Here is a 22,520-nt window from a genome sequence, read left to right on the forward strand (position 1 = left end):
TGGGTACCATTCTGTCATCATTGGAACTGTGGAAGCCTTATCTCCCCAAGGACAATTTTCACTCTTTGAAGGTAGGGTACAAGGCAGTTTCAGCATACTGCTGCCTCAAAGGACCAGCCTTGGTGGGGACTCTACGGAACCAAACCCAAGAAACAGGCTTGAGTTACTGGCCGAAGAATGCATGCATTGTGCTAGCGGGCGGGCGGCAGGGGGCGAGGGGAGGGGGGCAGGAGGCAGAGAAGAATAAATCACTTGGCTAGTGGTGGGCATTGACACTCGGTGGGTGGGCTTAAAATCAAACACTTCCATTAGCTCACCATGTGACTCTGGGCAAGTTGCCTCATCAAACAAATCTAGTTTTTCTATAAAATGGGTTTCCTAGTGCCTACCACTGGGTCACGATCCAAATTAATGAGATTGCTCAAAGTCAGTGCTCAGCATAGCAGCTGGCCATTTGGTAAGCCTACAGCCTGTCATTGTCACCACCATCATCGCCCCCTGCTCTCTCGGCAGTTCAGTCTTGCTGGACGATATACTGACCTGGGAAAATAACTCCCAATTCAGAGAAGTGGGAAAGGATCAAATGATTGATACAGCAAAGCCTTCAACCCACTGGGCCTTACAAGGCATCTTTAGAGCTAAACAATCTTGGTGCAACAAGAGGATAACAAAGACCGCACAAAGACACTTTACTTCTGGAACTTGCATCTGGGATATGAGCAGATTCTCAGCTGGGTTGTACTTGAGCTTCTTATTTTAATGGTACCAAGCCAACCCCTATCTGGGATGCATTTGAAAAGATGATAACCCAGGGGCACCTGGGTGGCTCAGTGGGTTAAAGCCTATGCCTTCGGCTCAGGTCATGATCTCAGGGTCCTGGGATGGAGTCCCGCATGGGACTCTCTGCTCAGCAGGGAGCCTGCTTCCTCCTCTCTCTCTCTCTCTCTGCCTGCCTCTCTGCCTACTTGTGATCTTTCTCCGTCGAATAAATAAATAAAATCTTTAAAAAAAGATGATAACCCAATCTGCTCTGGAAACTTTTTCAGCAATAGGAGTGGATGTAAATTATGAATCTTATGGCCACAGAGTCAGGACGCCCCCTGCTTAAGGCCTAACCTCTTCACCTCTCCACCTCTGCCATTCACTGGCCATGTGTGACCTTGGCAGTCACCCACTGCCTTTGGCCTTGGTTGTCTTATTTTTAAACTGGAAGTCTCTCTTGGAGAGTTTGCATGGGGACTAAACAGATTATGTAAATCGCCTAGTAGACACTGTGGGTGCTCATTAAATGGTATCAATTATTCCCAAGTTTTTACTCTGCAGATAGAACAGTTCCATTCTCCGAAAGCCGGATGGGTCCCTGGGATGCATGTGGTAAGCCTGCTGACAGGACTGGGGCTAGCACCATGATCACACACCCAGCTATGGCTTAGGGCAGGGCTGCCTATGGAGAGCCCAGAGATGGCGGGGTTCCTGGCAGATACAAACACATGCTTTCTTTATTCAACTCGGCACTGAAAACAAACAAACAAACAAAAAAGCAAAACAAAAAAAAACAAGAGAAGGTTGAGGAAGGGTACAGACAACAAATACTGGTGAGGATGAGGGGCAGGTGTCAGTCTCACACTGTTGGGAGGAGCATAAAATATAAAACAGAATGGTTTGATCACCTTGGGAAAAAAGCCTGGCAGTTTCTTATAATAAAATACCCACCAAACTTTATGAGCCAGAAAGTCGACTCCTACTTGGTTTACCCCAGAAAACGAAGGCATGAGTCCACAAAGAGGCTTGTGCAAAAATGGCTATGGCAGCTTTAGTCCTAATGGGCTAAATCAGCAACCAAAGGGAATGAACTACTGATAAACACAACCTAGATAAAGCCCATGGTATCATAGGTAGATGAAGACTTGCATAAAGAGTAAATACCAGATGACTAGATTTATGGAAAGCTGTTCAACAGGCAAGACTCATGCACATGGAAAATTTAAAAGTGATTGCTTCTGGCAGTCAGGGTCAGGATTGCCTGGGGAAGGGGCACAAGGGAACTTTCTAGGCTGGTGGTAATGTCCTCTCTCTTGATGGGGGTTGTATTAAATATATACAGTTATTAAAACTGTACGTATCTGTCAGCTCATTGGATGATACTTACAATTTGTCATCTCACTGTATGTAAATTTTATATTAAAAAGAAAACAAATATTGACATCTAGTGAGTAAAGTGCACACTGAAATTGTGGGGCTGAAATAAACTGATTTCTGTAATTTACTCTGCAGATGCACCAAATAAAACAAGATAGACTGATGGGTAGAAGCGTGGATGAGAACGGTAAAGTAAATTTGGTAAAATATCAATGTAAGAGAATCTAGACAGTCTGTATATAGATGTCCGTTATACAGTTCTTTCAACTTTTTAAAACTGGGGGGTGGGGGAGGCAGAGGAAGGGGGAGGATTTTTTTATATACCCTGACGGCCATCTGAGTAAGATATTCTTGGCCCATCTACATGTATTTCATTTTTCTCTGGGCCAATGACATTTCTGTACAAAGATGGTCCACACAATCTATGAAGTGTGGCTATTTTAGAATCAGCTCCTCTGGGCTTGGTGTCCACTTTCGTTCCTTTCCTTCTCCCACAGACCTCAAACCACTACATGGAGGTTCACTTCCCTTCAGTAGAATGGAGACCTGCATCATCAATGGCCAGCCTAAAGCTTCCTGAAGTCTCTCCCACACTTTCCACCAGGACTTTCATTACCATTGGCCAGCTGGGGCCCACAGAAATAAGAGTTAGAACCTGGTCCTCGCTCCCAAATGCAGGGGTTCTGGTGATAGGGATGAATCCTTCAAAAGGAAGGACCCAGAAGCCTTACCCACCCTGCCTCAGTGAACTTGGTGCTGGCCATGGCTCTTGCAAAGGTGAGTGATGGCTGCACAGGTCTTCATTTATAGAACACGTGGGAAGGTCACATATTTGCTTTTCCCTTAATTCTAGGTCCTCCAGTCCCCTAACGGTACAAATGAGGAAACTGAGGATCAAGGCATACATGAACTGCTTGAAGGCCCACAGCTTGACTTCAACCCCATTTAAAATAGAATTCAGATCCTCACCCCACTCAACACTGCCCTGGAAACACCTCCCCGCCCCTCACCCCCAGAGGAAGACAATTTTACAAACACCCACCTAGGACAAAAATGGGGGACAAGCTTTTAAGGCAGCATCGCTCACACTGCACGCTGAAAAAAAAACCTCAGGGGCTCCTGACCAGCAGCTTTTTTAAAGGAATAGACAGCAATATCCGACTGCACCACATATAAGAATAGACATTGGTCCCTGCAACTTATTTCAGCTCTGTATAAATATTTATACATGGGCGCTGCTTGGTGTAAGCACGCAGTCCAGAAAAGCTAGGAAGCCACTGATTTAAAGATTAGGCCCCTCTAGATCAGAGATTTAGATCAGAATTTTAATTTCGCAGTTTCAAAAAGCGAACGCTGGAAAGGAATGCGCTGAGGAAGGCCATCATGGAAAAGGCATCACTTGAGCGAAGACCCCCTTGCCCCCTCCTTCAATGGGAGAGACACATCACCACCAGTAGCAGCAACAGAACCCAGGCTGTGGCCTGGGCAGGGAAGCCGGTGATGCACCACAGACTGTCTGGGAAGAGGCAGAGATCCCTATACATGACTGACCCACGGTCTCTCTTCCAGGCAATCTACTGCAGTGTCAATATCAAAGCCGAATTTTCATTTCAGATGCGCTTTGTCTACTGAGGGGTGGATCCTTATCGCCACAGTCCGTACCTCAGAGCTACAACTTACAAAATATAGAACTGAAAGCCTTGACGTTGTCCATTCGAAATTACATCCCCTCATGTTCCCCTCCCCACGTTCAGTCTCCTTTCTTGATTTTCCAATGGCAATTCCTATCATTCATGTTGGATATATATTCCAGTTGAGATCCCAATAATTTTACGATGTGTGTCTGTCCATAAGCAATGCCCAGCATCGTTGGAGGGATCTGAAGTTACATCCAGCTACTAGGAGGTACCAGTCCTTCCTCCCCGGTGTATCCTTATTAATACCCACACATTTATGTAACACTGCTGCATTGTATCCCTCCACAGGGATAGTCCATAAACTGTTTCCAATATGCTGTCATTATAAGCAACAATGTTATAAGGCGTGGAAAAGGCATCATTTGAGCAAAGACCACCCCCACCCCAGGCCAGACTGTTCCTTCTGAACATTCTTAAACATGCCTCGTAGGTTCATAAGGAATCTGTTCAAGTTACGATACAGCTGGAGATAGCATTCCTGAGTTAACATATATGCACACCTTCCACTTTACTAGTTACTGCCAACCTCACAGACCAGGAAAACTGCAATAGTTCAGTGTGTGTCCCTGAGACTTTGTATTCCTTTATGCACATATAAATACATGAGTTTATACCGTATGAATATGCGTAAATCGATCTCATGCTTTATAATGGGTTGCAGAGGACCATTTTCTGCACAAACTGACCAGTGCCAAGCTGATGGACATTAAGGGTTTTGCCCTCATCACAAAACGTCAAAGAATTTTTTTGGTGCATAAGTGAACAGCACGCTGGTTCCAATACCCACGTACAGCAGACTGAGATTGTCAGATCCACCTCTTCATTGTACAGAGGAATAAATGCTGAGTCCCAGAGAGCCAGGGTGAGGAGCTGGCCCCAGGACCCCACCCAGCAGGAGAGAAACGACAGGGCTGAGCGCTGGAGTTCCTACACTTGGGGCACTTGCTCCACTTAAGGGAATAAAGCATTCCAGTACACGTTATTCCTTTTACACACCATCCCCATTTACCCTGTCGAATTCGACATTAGCAAGAGCTACTCTGTGCATCACCAAAGTCAGGTAAAATCTCCTTGTGAAGGTCCAGCAGAAAGTCTTGCCCAGACCCTTCTGCCCGAGAATGCTGCAAGGGAGGGTCAGCCTCTGGCTCCCACCTCAGTCTCCCGGTGGCTCATGGGCACACAGGCTAAATGCCACTTTCATCTCCACCTTGGGACACAAGACAGGTTCCCAAGACTCCAGTCTGAGGTCACGGAAGAAGACCCCATGACATGGCACAGTAATCAGTGCAAACTCTTATAAGGCACAGGCCAGTAAGTGTCCAGGTCTCCAATCTCAGGAAAGCAGTGAGAAGGTTCAAAGCTGGTCCCATACCTTTGTATTTGTATTCACAAATGTATTCACCTGCTGAAGCCGGACATCTGGCCCCACATTTCAAACACTTTCAGCTGCACTCGGGCCGTGTGACTGGCGCTGAGGCGCACAGCCTCACGCGTGCACGCACACACATAATGGACCGGCGGCAGTCCTGATGTCCGACCTTTGGCATATATGAGTCTGAATCCTGACTCAGCTTCTCATTAGCTGTGTGACCTTAGGCAAGTATCAGACCATCCAAGCTTCAAATTCCTCCTCTTAAAAAAATACAGATAAAATGTGTCCCTCTCTTACACGGTTTTACAAAAAGGAAATGAGTGACCACACATGGGTGCTCAGCAAAGTTCTTAGACAGTCAAAATGTAGTAGACACTTGAGGTTACTTGCCTAGTGGTGGTGCCTGAAATAAAACAATGTCCCTGGCCCTAAAGAGCCAGTAAATTTATCAGAATGTCAAATAAAAACAATAGAAGCGGGTGTGGCCGCCAGTCAGAGGGAGCGGCTGGTACAGACAACAGTGCCGATCTGGAGGGCATATGAGGGATACCCAGGGATCGGGGCTGGCCGCTCACCTCAGGGAACTCAGTGCTGGGCTGACACACACACACACACACTTGGAGGAACCCCAAACCCGGCCACCCCTGCAGCGCTGGGTTCAGGCTGAGTCCCAAGGCAAACATATAATATTTTCCAAATTGTTGGAAGAACCAAAGTCTCATTAGACAAACCAGGTCCCTGGAGTCTCTCAGGCAGGTTAGCCTCAAGGAGCCTGTGCTTGCTGGCTCTCCCCTTGGGCTCTTTCCCTACAGTCCCCATAGGGGTAGCTATCCCACACTGCTCCCCCGTCGGGCTCCAGGTACCTCACATGTACCGATGAACAGGCACTGACACGGCCCCATTCTGTCCCTTGTTGGAGGATGCGGTTGCCTCCGGACAGCAGGACTCAGCATCCTAGCACCCACTCGAGCACATCCCTCGGGCCTCGCCCTGTCTCTACCAGCAGCCCCGTCACTCCGTCGCACATGGCAGATGCTGCCGCTGTTGTTACCCAGACAGTTCTGCCCACACCCCTACACTGTTACTCCCCTGTGCTGACTGAAGAAAGACCCACTGTTCTAGGTGTGCGTGCAAGGCTCTCTGGCCCACTTCCAGCTCCACCACTCCCTTTACTCCGGTTTGATTAAACTACCTGCTGGGTGGCACTCCACAAAATACAGGGTCTGCATCCAGCCAAAGAAGGGGATGAAACCAAGCGTGAGATTCTCGTGCACACCCTCAGAGCCTTTAATACCCAGAGAGGCACTGTGGCTCTTCACATTCTCCCAAGCGTATATGGGCTTCAAGTACTTTTTTTTTTTTTCCACAGAGTTCCAGAAACACATTAAGGACAATCTGTACCATACTGTTTTTCCAGCAAGGCTGTGGAATGTGCCACGTAGAATGAATGCCCTGGCCTCTGGCTGTGACCACCTGAGACGTGCCTGATCTTCCTCACCATGACTGTGCAATCTCAGTGGGACTGTGAGCTCCCAAACTGAGCCGATCAGCCTGTCTCAGCACAGGGACAGGAGAAAAATGGGTGGCAGCAATGTCTCGGCAGGGCTGACAAAAACTTACTTCTACCCTGACTGCCACAGCTGCCTGCTTTCCAGTCTTTCTGATTACCTCTCCCCATCAACTTCATTAAATTTCCTGTATGCTTCAGGGGCACCTGGGTGGCTCAGTGGGTTAAGCCTCTGCCTTCAGCTCAGGTCATGATCTCAGTGTCCTGGGATCGAGCCCCGCATGGGGCTCTCTGCTCGGCGGTGAGCCTGCTTCCTCCTCTCTCTGCCTGCCTCTCTGCCTACTTGTGATCACTCTCTCTGTCAAATAAATAAATAAAATCTTAAAAAAAAAAAATTTCCTGTATGCTTCAACCAGCCAGGGCTGGTTTCTGAGGTATGAAACCAAAGAACCTTTGCTGATATATTGTTCTTTCAGTCCCAAAAGAAAAGCCACCCAAATCTCCCCTAGGCGATGGAGTGCCCAAAGCCATCCCCCCAGGGGCAGCACCTGTCCCATCTGGAGTAGACCTCACAAAGGTGGGCAGCATTTTCACCGAAGCCGTGGGGTGGGTGGTGGCTCCAAGCCCTTTCTCCATCTCCTTGCGGAACCGCTTAGAGATCTCCAGAAGGTTCTCATCGGAAAGACGCATGTGGTAGAGATACTGGTCGACCTGCAAAGAGCGGGAGGGAGGAGGGGAACAAGAGTTAGAGATTGGGAGGTTCACTCAGTGTGGTGTGCATCTACGTCATGGAACATCCCTCAGCCCTTCAAAAGAATAAAACCTGTTATGCAGAGAAGGTGATTATTCAAGACCACTTAATTGGAATCTATTTGACAAGGTATCTTTAAAAATAAGAAAGAACTAAACTGAAAGATAAAATGAGAAAAATAGGTTTAACTTTACTTCTGAAGAGTGGTAAAGATGAGGGGAAAGGCACATGAGGGAAGAGGGAGAGTTCTTTCCAGAAAAGCTGAGTTTAAGGGTCTCTGACAATGTTCTAGGAACTGGCATTTATCTGACCCTCCTTGTTCTGCACACACCTCGAGGCCAGTCATGGCAATCCTATTATCCCCACCATGGGCCCAACAGCCAGCTCCTCTTGCCTCACTTACACAATCCTCAAGTCTGCCGTTCCCTCTCCCAACCATTTTCCATCCCCAGCCAGACTCCAACCATTCCCCTGCTTTAAAAAAACCTTTCAGAGGCTTCCCATTAGAACCAAACCTGAAACCCTTCCAAGGCCCCACATGATCTCTGCAGCACCCCCACCCTCCTGGGGCTCACTGTATGTATTTCTTAGTGTCTAAATCATAAGCACAGAGGGTTAGAAGAACTATGTGTTATCTGTTCACCCCTGCATCCCCGGCAGGTGAGGACCCAGACTAGAACTTCTACATAAATAACAACTCAAGCTCTCCTCTCCTCAGAGGCAGAGCCAACTCCCATAAATTTACATGAACTTTCCCCAGATTTACTACCACCAATCAAAGAAGCGCTAGAAGTCCCTCTCACACCATTTCCTTCTTGGAAGCTCCCATCTGCCTTGGCTGTGGACATTCCCAGTCTTTTCCTATCAGGAAGAAGTCTGACAGAATCCCTACCATGAGGCACGTAAGTTTCCACACCTGTTCTCGGCAGCGCTGTCAGGGACAGGTGACGCTGCTGGCCACAGCAGGGTAGGGGTCGACAATCAGGAACCTCGGCCCAGGCCCCAACTATCCCCTCAAGGCTAAGGGTCACAGTCCTCCCAGCTTCATCAGCAAACTGTGTGACTCCAAGCAACCCTGCTCTCCCCAGCCCTGAAACGGGGGTCCCCAGTGGCCAAGCTGGCTGAGGCTCACTGCCTGGTATTGCTGTAGGAAACAAGGAAATTTCCTGCCTGCTCCCTGCCCCTGCTCAATTTTGACAAAAATGCACACATTTTTTATAATTAAGAGTTCCCAGACAAATGTGGTTGTTAGCAGTACAGCCTATTCTATTTTCCAGCCTTTTTGGTCAGAACTTCTTAAATTTCTTTCTTTTTTTTTTTTAAACCAAACCTGCAGCCTAACATTTCCAGAGGAAGGGCACAAGGTGCTTAATCCTTTACGAAAAGAACCAACCCAGGGCGCCTGGGTGGCTCAGTGGGCTAAGCCTCTGCCTTCAGCTCAGGTCATGATCCCAGGGTCCTGGGATTGAGCCCCGCATGGGCTTTCTGCTCAGCGGGGAGCCTACTTCCTCCTCTCTCTCTGCCTCTCTGACTACTTGTGATCTCTGTCTGTCAAATAAATAAAGAAAATCTTTAAAAAAAAAAAAAGAAAGGAAAGAAAAAGAACCAACCAGTTTGGTCAACAGAGACAGTCCCCTTACACCTTCCTCTGTTCCAGGCTGTATCCTAACTTCCTAGGCAATCGAGGGTACATCCTTCTCTTGGGGCCTCTTTCTTCCCCTGTGGAATAAGGAGATCAGCCCCTCTTGGGTCATTTCAAATATCCCATCTTTGATCACTCTTCTAAAACCCCAAAAGCTCAAAGATCAGAGTCTGGAGTAAAATGCTGAAAAGAGTAAAATGCAAGCGAGTCGAACGACAGTCCCTGGTGTGTCAGCCCAGCCTGCTCTACAATTACCACGTGGTTAAAATACCACACTGAGACGCGACCCTCGCATGCACACGGTGAAACAGAACAGGGCAGGCAGGCGTGGAGAATGGTATAGGTCTTCAGCCACTTCTCCTGTCCACCCCTCATCCCAGCCAACAGGACCAGGTTTGTCATGCGGGGTTTCAAGTTTGCAGAAATGAGGAATTCCCAGAGCTCGTCTGTGGCCAGCATTTACTGCAAACCAGAGTGCCTAAGTCCATCAGTCTAAATCAGGAAGAACCCAATCATCCTTTCTGTTTCCTGACCTCACGCCTCGCGCAGCTCATTTGCCTTGAGTGCACCACCGTCTGCTGCAACCTCTCAGGGCTGTGTCGACACCAGCCATGGTGGGCAACAGTAGTAACAGTAAACCCTTATGTGGCACGGACACTGCTCTCAAGGCCTCACAGCCATTAATTCATCATATCCTCACAGCAACCCTGGGAGAGGCAAGTAGTGTTATCTCCATTCTACTGAGAGTGGGGAGGCGACATGCCCAGTCAGAGCTGCAAAGGGGCAAGCTGGGAGTGGACTGGGCAGCCCGGCTTGTCCACTCTGCTAGTTAAATGCCCCCTTCCACTGGCCAAGAGCGGAGTCTCCATAGGCCAAAGGGCACCGTGGTACATTCAGGCTGGCCATCCCCAGGGAAAAGCCAGGTTCTATTCCAGTCATCCCCCGGGGTCAAAAGGAAGGGCCAACAGCAGAGCACAGTGTTCAGTGACAGAGGAAAACAATAATGATGATTGTTACAGTAGCTAAACATGTACCGAGTATTTCTTACCTGCCAGACACCATCCTGTGACTTTACTGCCTTCATCTCCATTGTCCTTTTGTAAAACTTCTATATCCCTGCTTACAAGCTACTCGATGTGAAGGGACAGAGCTAGGATGCAGACTGGGTGCTTGGGACCATCATCTTCCCTTCACCTGTCTCATGGGCCCTCCTGGTGTGGGTGTGTGGTGCCTTGTGATTTCTTAAGGGACCCCAGGGCCTTGATTTCCTCTCTAACACAGGAGACTAAGAGAAATGATATGGGACAGCTTTGAAAAATGCAACCAGAGCACCTTGGCCCAAATTTCCCTTCTTTCACAGCATGATGATGTGGCCGCCCTGAGTTTATTAGGGAAGGGCTGCTTAATCGTGGAATGTCACAGCTTCCTTAAACACACCGTGGGGCCCACCCAGCCTTGGCAGGCACTGCGGTGTTGCACGAAGGGTGGCCAAAGGAAGCAGAAGCCGGAAACAAGCAGTAGTCTCCATACAAAGACAATTTTCCTAGACTGACTGGGAAGGAAATGAATATACTTTGCAGAACCCTGCCAACTTTCACCCACGGTGTAGCCAGAGGGAGGGAGCACCAGGCCCAAAGTCATGGGACAAAGTCATTCAAGAGATATCAAATACAGGCAAGGGTAGTACAACCACCACTAATAAATACTCACCTTTAAAAATGCCCTCGTCATGTCAAAGAGTCCCACCGCAGAGAGCATTCGAGTATGTGTAGTTTGCCTCTCTCACCCCAACGGACCATCAGGCCTTGGTCTAAACACTTCTAAGCATGACACACTCAGTATTCATGAGTTGGTTAGCTACTACTATTGGTCAGCTCTAGTTGTTAGAAAATTTGTCCTCTAAAATGAGTCTGCTTTCTGGTAACTTCTGTCTAGTCTCCATTCTGCCATTTGGGTAAGAGTTCCTAAACCTGCCTGCACGCCAGCATTACTGACATGAGGACCTTTTTAGAAACATAAAGAAGCCCAAAGATCCCTTCTAGACTGACTAACTGAGAAACCTTTGGCCCTGCGCACTCAAACACCTTCGCCTCTCCTGCAGCTCGTAGCCCCCAGGCCAATCACGTGATAACGGTGGGCTGGGCTCTGGCCAAGCATGGCCTAAGGTCATTTTTACCACTTTTCTACCCAGAGTCTTTGAAAGTCTGCAGTGAAGACAGGAGGCTAAGTGTGAAATAAACCTGTGTTGATCCTGGGGGGCTGGGAATTGGAAAGAGTAAACCCTGCTCTTGTTGGAAACACTTAGGTCACTGGAAACTATCAAAGCAGAATCAGTCAGGTCAGCCCTCATTTCACAGCTAGCATTCATCAAGTGCAGGCTGGGCCATCAGGAAAACCAGTGTCCGAGTCCTGGCGGTGGCATCTGGTCAGGTGTGTAACACTGCACCAGTCACTCTGATGGAGATCCAGTCTCCTCCCTATAAAAGGGGATGACCGGCCCCACACAGCTGTCACTGGCATAAATGGGGAACACAGAGATCTATCTACTCCTTCTCTTTTTCTCCTACAGTAACCCCGCCTGGCAAGTGGCACCCTTAAACGGCCAATGACATTTCTTAACCCCATTCTAGTCACATCCAGGGTTAACAAAACCCTGTTTCCCCAAATTGTTCCTTCTCTTTCTGTGTTGAGTGTGCAGCCAACCACACTGAGCTGTTTCTCTTTAAATTCCTAACAGGGTGGGGCGCCTGGGTGGCTCAGTGGGTTAAGCCGCTGCCTTCGGCTCAGGTCATGATCTCAGGGTCCTGGGATCGAGTCCCGCATCGGGCTCTCTGCTCAGCAGGGAGCCTGCTTCCTCCTCTCTATCTCTGCCTGCCTCTCTGCCTACTTGTAATCTCTCTCTGTCAAATAAATAAATAAAATCTTTAAAAAAAAAAAAAAACACTCTATTAAATTCCTAACAGGGAAAAACAAAAAAACAATCCTATCTGGGAGAGGGAGGGAATGGGAGGGGCTTTCCAAGCTGGGGAAACAGGCATGCTGGAAGCAAGGCCCAGTTGAGGTATAGAAGGCCACATGCCTGCCTAAAGGCAAGCATGTGTATGAAAGAGAAAGAGATAGTAGTTTTAAATGACAGCTCTTTAGCAATCTTGAGATTAGAACTTCCTCATTGGGCAATCTTGGTCTTTCTTCCCATATAACACGCCAGCTTGAGTAGAGATGGGGGAAGTTCGAAAGAGGAAATTAACCCCATCCTCTTTATGAAATAAAACAGCACCCGAAATGAGAAGTCTGTGTCCACACTTAAGTGTCCACAATTTCCCCCAGACTAGCACTAGAAGGAGGGGAACTTACGCAAAGAATGGAGAGAACAGGTCACCCTCACACAGATCGACCTAAAAGTGTGCAGTGGCTTGGGTGGGCAAGACACAGCCTGGCCACATATGGATGGGGAGACCCTGAAAAGAAGGACCTGGAAGTAACCGGAAAGGGACCTCAGAAAAACAAGAGGCCTGGAGGCAGCCTAAAACCAAGGTCACCCAGTTGAGGTTACAATCTGGATTCCCCAGACACCTTCCTGTATTGTCAAGAACAAGAAAGGACAGTCTTCCTGCTGGTCTACAAGGACCCATGTAATCTTACAGGCCAATCCCAACTGAATGCCTGTGGCCACCACTGAGATCCTAAGGCCACCCTGTCTGGTCCCAGAGGGAAACTGGTCCTGACTGAGCTATTCTGATCCAGAAGAGAACAATATTCCAGTTTTGGGGTTTTTTTTTTTAAATATTTTATTTATTTATTTGACAGAGAGAGACCACCAGTGGGCAGAGAGGCAGGCAGAGAGAAAGGAAGGGAAGCAGACTCCCTGCTGAGTAGAGAGCCAGATGCGGGGCTCGATCCCAGGATCCTGAGATCATGATCCGAGCCGAAGGCAGAGGCTTAACCCGCTGAGCCACCCAGGCGCCCCGAACAATATTCCAGTTTTGACGGTTATATAAAGTACTGCAAATCCCACCTTGAATACCTTAAGAGGTTTCAAAGAAAAGGGTAGAAGAAACCTCAAATTTCAATACCTATAAGATCTGCAGCATTCAACCCCAGAATCTTTGGCCATTGCTGCAACCCCAGCTTCTCCCATTGAAAGCCAATTATATGCAAAGCACTACAGTGTACAGAGCAGGATTTTAAAAGAAATCAATTCTGGGGGCTCAGTCGGTTAAGCACTTAACTCCTGATTTGGGCTCAGGTCATGATCTCAGAGTCCTGAGATCAAGCACCCCTGTCCGGTTCCATGCTGAGCATGGACTCTGCTTAAGAGTCTCTCTCTCCCTCTACCCCTCCCTCGCCTCCATTTGTGCTTTGCCTTTGCTCTTGCTCTCAAATAAATCAATCACTTCTGGAAATGGATGGATAATAATGATGTTGTATACAGTGTATATGTACTTAATGTCATTGAACTGTACATTTCTCTCTCTCTCACACACACACACACACAGAAATAATCTTTTTAAGAACTCTAGATTCCTGTTCTCTAGGACTTTACCAGGCAGCACAGAAATCAACTCATATTGTAGACCCCATGAATGTCTCTGAATTGAACGGAGGGATGGATCTCAGTCGATTACAAAAGCAAACACCCTGCGCAGGGGTCCATGGAAGTGTTAAGTGTACATGGCCCATGAGACCAGCAGGCAGGGGAGACCATATGTTCTGAGCTAAGAACATACATATCCAACGTACATGTCAGCTAGAGTGTAGAGATATCATGTGAAAGGGCTCAGAAGATGTGGACCAAGATCATGAAAGGGTATTGTGAATTCCAGGACCAGAATTCAGAAGACTGCAATGTCCTCGGATGAGTCTTATTTCAACCGACCGTTTATCATCACTGGATCATGCGAAGGAAGGAGCATGAAGATCACCTCACTATGTAAAGTCGCTGTGCTGTTTACCCACCAGTTAATTCCCTGTAGGGTTTGGCACCAGGAGAGAGTCTGACCACCCAGAGTCACCGCTTCCTGCTACAGGCCAACAAAATTCAAACCCCTGACTCTAGGAGAGCTGTCCTTTTTGCCTGGACTGTCAGGGAGCTCTGAGCTCGGTTCTCAGCTCCAGTGACCTATACCTAGTCTAAGTGCATTGGTTGTCCCTCCTGCCAGTCCCTTTTACCGAAAGCTGAGCTCCATCACCTAATCCTTTTAGAAAGGTGACGACATAAGAACTAATACAGGATCAAGCAACTGCCCATCAGTCATCCCCTACAGGACACATCCTCTTGAACAGAAGATGGAATTCCAGCGAACAAACAGCTAAGAAAGCAACGCCACAAGCACGTAAGCATCAGGGCCAAGGTCACAAGGACACCCTGAAGTGCTACTGGACTCTCCCCATGCTTTGTGTATTTCTCACAGAAGACCTAGAACCTTCTCTCCAGAAGGTGCTGGATGTACAGCAGATAATTTCTACCTTTTAGCTTCTTCCTGACCCCGCGCAGACTGTCTGAATTTCAGCTTCCCTAGCACATGGGTCCTGCCCCAAAGATATAATCAGGTCATGTATACAGACAGGAGACAAAGGCTCCAGGGCTCCAACCCAACTTCCTCCTAAGAAATTTAGGAAAGACCACACCCTCTTGTAGGGCTTTCACTGGTCTGTGTATGCTTTACTAGGACCAGTCAAAACAGGGGAGTGAGGGGGGGCAGGGATACTCTACCACAGCAATTAGGAAGACACCACCTAGGGGCGCCTGGGTGACTCAGTCAGTTGAGCCTCCACCTTCTGCTCAGGTCATGATCCCGGGGGTTCTGGGATCGCGTCCTGCATTGGGCTCCCAGCTCAGCAGGAATCCTGCTTCTCCCAGCTTGTTCTCTCTCTCTCACACACACAAATAAATAAAATCTTAAAAAAAAAAAAAAAGGCACCACCTACCATCACATACAGCCACATACAACAGATGACTCTCACAATATATAGCTGGGCAAAAGCAGTCGGACACAAGAGGAGACGCATCTTACGAGTCCGTTCATACGAAGCAGAAACAGACCCCTGCTGACAGAAGGTAGGATAGTGGTTCCACTTTGCGCCGCTAATGTTCTGTTACTGGATCTGGGTGGTGGTTACCTGGTGTTTTCAGTTTCCTGTGTAGATTGTAGTTCCATTTTAAAACATAAGAAGGAAAAAGGGCAAAGCCCTAACTAGGCCCTGGTCTACCCACTCCACATGGTCAGAGTGGCCAAGGAGCTCAAAGAAGTGTATAAGAGGTCAAACCAGAGGGAAGACCCATGATCTAAATAAGCACATCCATACACAACCTTCCAGTGACTCTATCCGATGACACGGGCTGACAACTTCGTTTTCAGAAAAATTTCTTATTTTTGCATTATTCCTTTGCCAGCGTCACCTCAAAATCTTTGACGAGGACACCAAGCCTTGGAGAAGCTTCCCCAAACCACAGGCCAAGTCCCCGGCATGACCCCCTACATCCGGGGGTGAGCTGAGCGCCCGAACCTGGGGCACAGGTGTGCCCAAACTGGGAAAGCCAGGTAACTACCATCGGTGACCTCATTAATAATACCGCCTTCACAGACTTCTGGGAGGACCAAGGCTGAGCAAAGAGCAGCAAGTTTATCCTGTCATGGTGCCAAGCCAAGGCCAGATGTTTCCGATTTAAAAAAAAAAAAAAAGGAAAAGAAAGTGAAAGAAAAGAAAAAGATAAACTGAGGAGGGCAAGACACAGCAGATCCTCGATTCTGTAAGGTTCCTTCCTCTGAAAGGCAGCTGCCCAAAAGTAACAGATCTGCCACAACACTCTCCTCAGATGGGACCAGAAAGGAAGGAGCCCGCCAGGGCCACCAGGCTACCTCAAGGAGATTCAAGCTGCAAGCTGACGCACCCTGCGCTCACCAGCCCCAGTGAGCCTGGGGCGCCTGGGAAGTGTGAAGCTGACCTAGGAGGCCCACAGGCCACTCCCCCAGGATCCTGTTGCACCTTGGTGAGTCATAGGCTTTCCAGTTCTTCCAGTTCTTGCCTCAGCTGCCTGGAGTTGCAGCCAGACCGACCTCAGGCAGCAGCACCCGCCAGGGGTCCAGAAGATGGGCATCTGGGACATGGGTCTTGGGAGCCTCTTATACTCAGACATTCTGGGCCGGCTAGGGGGCAGCTGTGCAATCCTATGTCTCAGATGTACATGACCCCAGCACAGTTCACTGACCCAAAATGGACGTGAGTGCTAAACGGAGTGGGCCCAGGCCAGGGGCTGAGGGCACCAGGGGAAAGGAGAGCCCAGTCTTTGCCTGCAAGGGGCACAGTCTACTGGTAGGAGGCAAATACGTCAGCAAGTAATTACAAACTGAGGGGAAGGGCAGAGAGGCAGTTTCTTTCACAGTAATAAAATACAGATTTATAATCACTGAAATCACGCAGGCATCAATACAATTCTCAGTAGCGTCTCAGAAAGGTTGCATGTGCGTGTATGCTAACCCCACACCTACAATGTTATCCTCTGGCCTAACAAACTCCCACTTTGCCCTTCAGGGCCCAGCACAAATGGCCTCTCCCAAATTCCCAGCTGCCAACATACTTTTGACACCTTCTGTCTCCTGCCCTCACTGGTCCCAGAGGACTAAAGACACCAACTACATACATGCTCCCAAATTTACGTCTGTGGTGTCAGCAGTTATCTCAGTAATGAGAGTAGGTGCTCAAGGCCTAGGTCATGGTCACTTATAAGGGGCTATGGGTGTGCCGAAGGGGTGGGAGAGTAACCGGGGTGAAGGGGAGAGCTGGCCATTTCAGAATGCCCAGGAGCTCAGAGCCTGACCCTGTTCTTCAGGCCTGAGCCCTCACTGCACATGACCTTGGCGGCAGCAGGGTTTTCTCTCCAGCTGTATGACTGTCCTATTTGGTCACCCAGGTCCCCTAAGGGTCTGACTCTGCCTCCCCGAACAGCCCCATGCCAGGGGACCAGAGTCTACCCCCTGAGCCTCCTGAGCCTCCTGCACAGGGATAGCTGATTTCCCCACTCCCGCCTGCTGCCAAACTCTGCCTCCCCGAACAGCCCCATGCCAGGGGACCAGAGTCTACCCCCTGAGCCTCCTGAGCCTCCTGCACAGGGATAGCTGATTTCCCCACTCCCGCCTGCTGCCAAGCGTCCACCCGCCATACCAAACCCCCGCACATCTGGCCCTCGGCCCCACATCAGCCCCAGACCTTCCCAGTCGCCCCCCCCCCCACCACCCCACCAGAAGCAGGACAGCCCATACATCCCAATTTGCCCAGGACAATCTCAGTTTACGCTGAGGTAGCAGCCCAAGTATTAAGAGTGTCCCCTTTTATTCTCAAAAAAGTGGCCCAGTTTGGACAAATTACAGGGTTACTCTAGGTTCAGACCACAAAGCAAATCCTGCCTTTGTTCTTAGGGAGCCCACACCTGACTGATGAGAAGAGCTCATGCCGCACAGTTGGTGCCAAAAGGGAAATAGGGACCAAGAAACTGGGTTCCTGCTCTGGGGCTTGCCCTATATAAACCTGGGCTGGTCACTTAGTACACAGCACCTGGTTTCCTCATCTATAAAATGGAAGGACTGGAATTAGATAATCCAAAGGTCCCTTCCCAACTGACACCTGACTCACAGCCCCATGAAAATGAAATACAAGTGGCCTGTCTCCAGTTGTTCCAGGCAGCCCCATGCTGGGATTAAGGACCTGGGTTCTGGGGTCAGACTGAATTCAGGCTTGCCTTTGACCAAGGTACTGTCCCTTTCTATGCCTTAGTGTCTTCATCTGAATAATAGCTAATAATGTCTACCAGGGAGGGCTGCTGAAGGATGGCCTGAGTTAGAGAGTATACACGGAGCCCAGCACTTAGTAGTGCTGGTTATTTTAAGTATACACGGAGCCCAGCACTTAGTAGTGCTGGTTATTTTAAGTATACACGGAGCCCAGCACTTAGTAGTGCTGGTTATTTTAAGAGCTTGAGAAATTGCAGAATGGGGGATGGAACTGATGAGACATGGCTAGAAGGCTTCATGGCAAGGGGTTGAGAAAAATGTGGAAGGAAGCAGGAAGCAGGAGAAGGAAGTCTCTCAAATGGGAAAAAGGAAAAGTGGCAGCTTCGTGTGCCCTCATTTAACTCTGATGGCCTATCTGGCTCCATTCCTTTATCAGACAGTATGGAGACGCCAGAAGGAAGAGTCTAGGAGTAAGGTCTTTCAAGAACAACAGGGACCGGGCGCCTGGGTGGCTCAGTGGGTTAAGCCACTGCCTTCGGCTCAGGTCATGATCTCAGGGTCCTGGGATCAGAGTCCAGCATCAGGCTTTCTGCTCAGCAGGGAGCCTGCTTCCCTCTCTCTCTGCCTGCCTCTCTGTCTACTGTGATCTCTGTCTGTCAAATAAACAAATAAAATCTTTAAAAAAAAAAAAAAAAAGAAGAAGAAGAACAGGGACCAACCACACCTCTCAGGTAGAACCACTGAGCTAAGGCAAGGAGAGTCACGAAGGCTGGCTGGGAGGCACCAAGGGCCAGATTCTCGGCCCTGACTCACTCTTAAGTTAACTCCAAGGTTTTGACCAAGGTCCTTCCAAGTAAGGAAGGTCAGGCTTAGAGACCCACAGACAAAGCGCAAAAAGTACAGCCACCCTAACAGAGGGCTGCATCTCAGGGAAACAAGGCTTCCCAACTGGGTTTGGACGAGGCAAAGCCTATACAGGGATGGGGGAAGGGAAGTGTTGGAGGGGCCACACTGGACAGCCTGGAGTCCGTATGAGGGGCAAAGAGCTCTCTGCTGATACCCAAGACAGCCAGGGCCCCTTCTTCTGATCTGCCGAAAACTGTGGGAATTATGGTTTCCTTCAAACTCCAGGGGTCAGTGAGACCAAAACCTACCATGACCTGGTCCTGGGACTCAACAGCCCAGGATATCCCCCACCCCCAGTTGCCCCAGGGGAAAGGCAGAATCTGGGGCAGATGTGAGGAAGACTAAGCAGGCATCTCACTGGCCAAATGCAGCATAAGTGGCCTCAGCAATGCCCTGGGCGCCTTTGGTCTGTGGGAGAGGGACTGGAGAGGGACTGGAGGACTAGGTTTCTACAGTGAAAAGGGCAGAACTACTGCTGTGATCAGTCACGCCTTCTACTGAGGATGCTTCAGCCTCTGGTACAATGATCGTGGCATCCCAGAGACACCCACCCCTCCCACCTCCACTGGGGAGGCTACTTCCCACGGGACCCAAAGGAAAGCAAGTCAGAGAAAGAACTTAAGGATGGCCCTCCCAAGCCTAGAAAAAGAAACAGTTTCAGAAGACAGGGAGGGCAGTGAGGATGCTTCCTTACTCCTCAGCTTCAGGAACTTTCCATCCTTCTGCCCTCCCTGTCTTCTCCTCTAATGCGACATCAGACAGATGGAGACAATGTTCCAGAACCCATTATGTCCTACAAGCCCTTGGGGAAAAAGCAGGGCCCCTTTCATCTAAGAGTATAGTTACTATATGGATGTAGTTCTCCATGTACTAATATTTAATACATAAAGAGTTGACGACTACGTGTCAGGCAATGCTGTAAGAGCTTCACATATATTTACTCTTTAATCCCTACAGTAACCCTATTAAGGTGTTATCCAAAAACTCTCCAAGGCCTAGAAAGGTTAAATTAACTGACCCAAGTTCACAAAGCCGGTTATATAAGCCAGGATTCAATGCTGGGAGACTGGCTCTCTCACTCACCCTACAACCTCTCCCAATGTGACCGCTGGACTGGCCCTCAGTGAGGATCACGGGCCCCTGTCCTCTGTCCCCAGCGCCAGTGGCTCCTGGACCCACATTCTGCCAGCTCCCCCGCCTGTGGTGTTCAGAAATCTGACGGAAGCCTGGCCTCCATGGCAATCCCAGCAACAACCAGGGGAAGATTCTCCTGGGGACAGCTGAGCCAACTTCCCTCCCACTCACTACCTGCCCTGGTAACCCAGGTACCCCACCCTTTGGCCAGGGGGCACAGACATCTGCTGACTGCAGTGGTCTGCGACTTCATCTCAAATGCATCTTTTGTTCAAGAACACGTGCTACCGTGACTGTCCCAGGACCTGGCACGCTGTGAGCTGAGAGCCAAGGTCCTAGTTACAGCTACTATTAACTAGCTGGGTGAGCAGGAACAATGCGCCATAAAACTGAAGGGCGGGATGAACTGTGTTCTTTCTTCTGATGCAGTTTCTCAACCTACAGATACTTGGGGCCAAAAAAGTCTTTGCTGCACGGTGGCTGTCCTGGGCACTGTAAGACGGCGTATCTCCTTTGCCTCTACCTACTTGAGGCAGCAATCTAACATCCACACCCACCCAAATGGTGACAGACAGAAAGTTCTCCAGACATTACCAAATCCACTGGAGGGCAAAATTGCTAGCAGTTGAAAACTACAGCTCAAAAGTAGTAGCAACCAAAACAAACAAAACAAAACAGAATACAGGTTTTGCCCCTACAGTCTGAGATAGGGTGAGAATTCTGGCTCTTTATTATAGGGTTGGGCTACAGACAGCCCTTCATAAAGGATCACAGGGCCCAAGATGCCAAGAGTGGTGAGGGTGGAAGACCTGCTTCAGGAGTGAGCAGCAACAGCCCCTCCAGCGTAAGGAAGCAAGGCCTATGACCCCTGACCTGCGATATTAAGACGCAGGCAAAGAACTCTGGGATCTAATCTGCTCTCCACCCCCACCCCTCCCCACCCCCGCCCCCCCCACTGCTTTGGAAAGGGAAAGCCAGACAACACAGTGCTGGAAAACAAACCAAACTTGCTGACTTCACAACTCAACAATGATAATGAGGAACCGTTATCAGGAGTCATCTTTGAAAGAAATATCTGAACAAAGGAAGTCAGTTTTCTGGGGTTCCTGAGATCTTTTAGTGTATCAGATCTCCTTAGTCTGACTGCCAGGTTTTGAGAAAACGGTTGTGGTTTGTGTTGTTTTGATTTCCCCTGGAAAAGGGCCCCTAACTGCCCTCCAACTCCTCAGGGTGCTGGAAATGGTCATCTTTGAAAAGTGATGTTTTAAAAAAAAGAAAGAGAAAAAAGTTGGCTCTGAGGAGCCTCAGAGGGAATTTTAATTACTTTGATGGTAAAGAAAAGTACTTCCCTATCACTCTCTGAAATCGAAATTTGGTGATTAAAAAAAAAAAAAAAAGATGGTTAACAAAAGCTACAAAATATTCCTACTACCATCAGCTGCTTCTGGGCAGGGAAGGGACAGTATTAGGATGCTAAGTATTATGTACACACTGAACAAATGAGAAACTGTACCTGTCCATGTCCACTGAGTCGGTCAAAAATAATCTTAGTTAAGGTTGTGATCAGTAGCTAACTCTTGGTACTTTAACCCTTACCAGAAGATTCATGGCACATCATAGGTACTCAAGGGATACCAAGCACGGCTCCCTTAAGGTCTGCCACTCCTCACTGTCTCTTGACTACTTACTGCCTTATCTCACCAGTCAACTGGAAGGTGTCTTGGTTTCAGTTTCCCACATCATAGCCAGAGGACCTGGTACCCACACTAAGCTCTCAAAAAACATTAAAACTCTTATCTTTCTTGACTCTCGGGGGCTTTGCTGAATTTTTGGCTTCCAAGATACTCCCTGCCCCCTCCCAAGTCCAGAGTTGAAATCCACCCCTCACTGAACAGGGACAGGTGCCCAAGCAAGCTATCTCTGTTCCATAACTGGAGTGAGAGTATGTCACCAGTCCATGCATGTTAAAAAAAACATTGGCCAATGGCTAAAGGAAGGCATGCATACCTCATTTGACTTTTATGGTTAGAACAGATTAAAAAAAAAAAAAAAAAAAAAACACTATCTCTCCACCCAGAGGAGAGCCTTGATTGCTGGAAGAGAGGAAACCCTCCTCACCCTCCCTATGTCGCCGAAACCCTCCCTCCCTTGCTCCTCAGAATCAGCCTCAGGATCAGGATCAGCTTCCAGCCTTTATGAAAGTAGAGGCTAAGGCCTTTCTTTATGCCCCTCTATCCACCCATCCCCTTCAGCCCTGTCCTAGCAATCCCCCAATGTGCCTTTCACTCCCCCCCACTTCCTGCAGCCCTTGCTCAGCTTCTGTCTCGAGGAAGGATTCCTCCCTCATCCTCACACTCACTGAGCACCTCATCGGTGGCCAGAAACTGTGGCTACAAAGGTGAGCAGCCAGAACTCTCCCTGCCCCGAGGAAGGAACCAGAACTGAAAACTACCAAGTCTGATGTATGGTGGGACTACAAAAATGCCATGATAGGGCACCTGGGTGGCTTAGTCGGTTAAGCACCTGCCTTTGGCTCAGGTCATGGTCTCAAGGTCCTGGGATCAAGCCCTGCGTGGGGTTAGTTCCCTGCTCAGTGGAGAGTCTGCTTCTCCCTCTGCCTCTTCCCCTCCCCCTACTCATGCT

The 22,520-nt window shown here is 48.8% G+C and overlaps 1 protein-coding gene and 1 long non-coding RNA gene across 2 annotated transcripts in view; both read right to left on the reverse strand.

Annotated features, from left to right (window-relative positions):
• HK2 (hexokinase 2) overlaps positions 1 to 22,520 on the reverse strand; it is a 61,005-nt gene that overhangs the window by 34,490 nt on the left and 3,995 nt on the right. Inside the window, exon 2 of the mRNA XM_082743845.1 lies at positions 7,264 to 7,426. Within this exon, the coding sequence (XP_082599971.1) occupies positions 7,264 to 7,426 (163 nt within the window). The remainder of the gene's footprint in view (positions 1 to 7,263; positions 7,427 to 22,520) is intronic.
• LOC309871164 lies at positions 8,746 to 15,024 on the reverse strand. Its single transcript, XR_014315067.1, has 2 exons — positions 13,333 to 15,024; positions 8,746 to 11,880 (listed from the first exon to the last, which is right to left on the reverse strand). It is a non-coding gene; the product is annotated as an uncharacterized lncRNA (long non-coding RNA).

This window comes from Mustela nivalis (assembly GCF_964662115.1).
Source record: "Mustela nivalis genome assembly, chromosome: 8".
Classification (NCBI taxonomy): Eukaryota; Metazoa; Chordata; class Mammalia; order Carnivora; family Mustelidae; genus Mustela; species Mustela nivalis.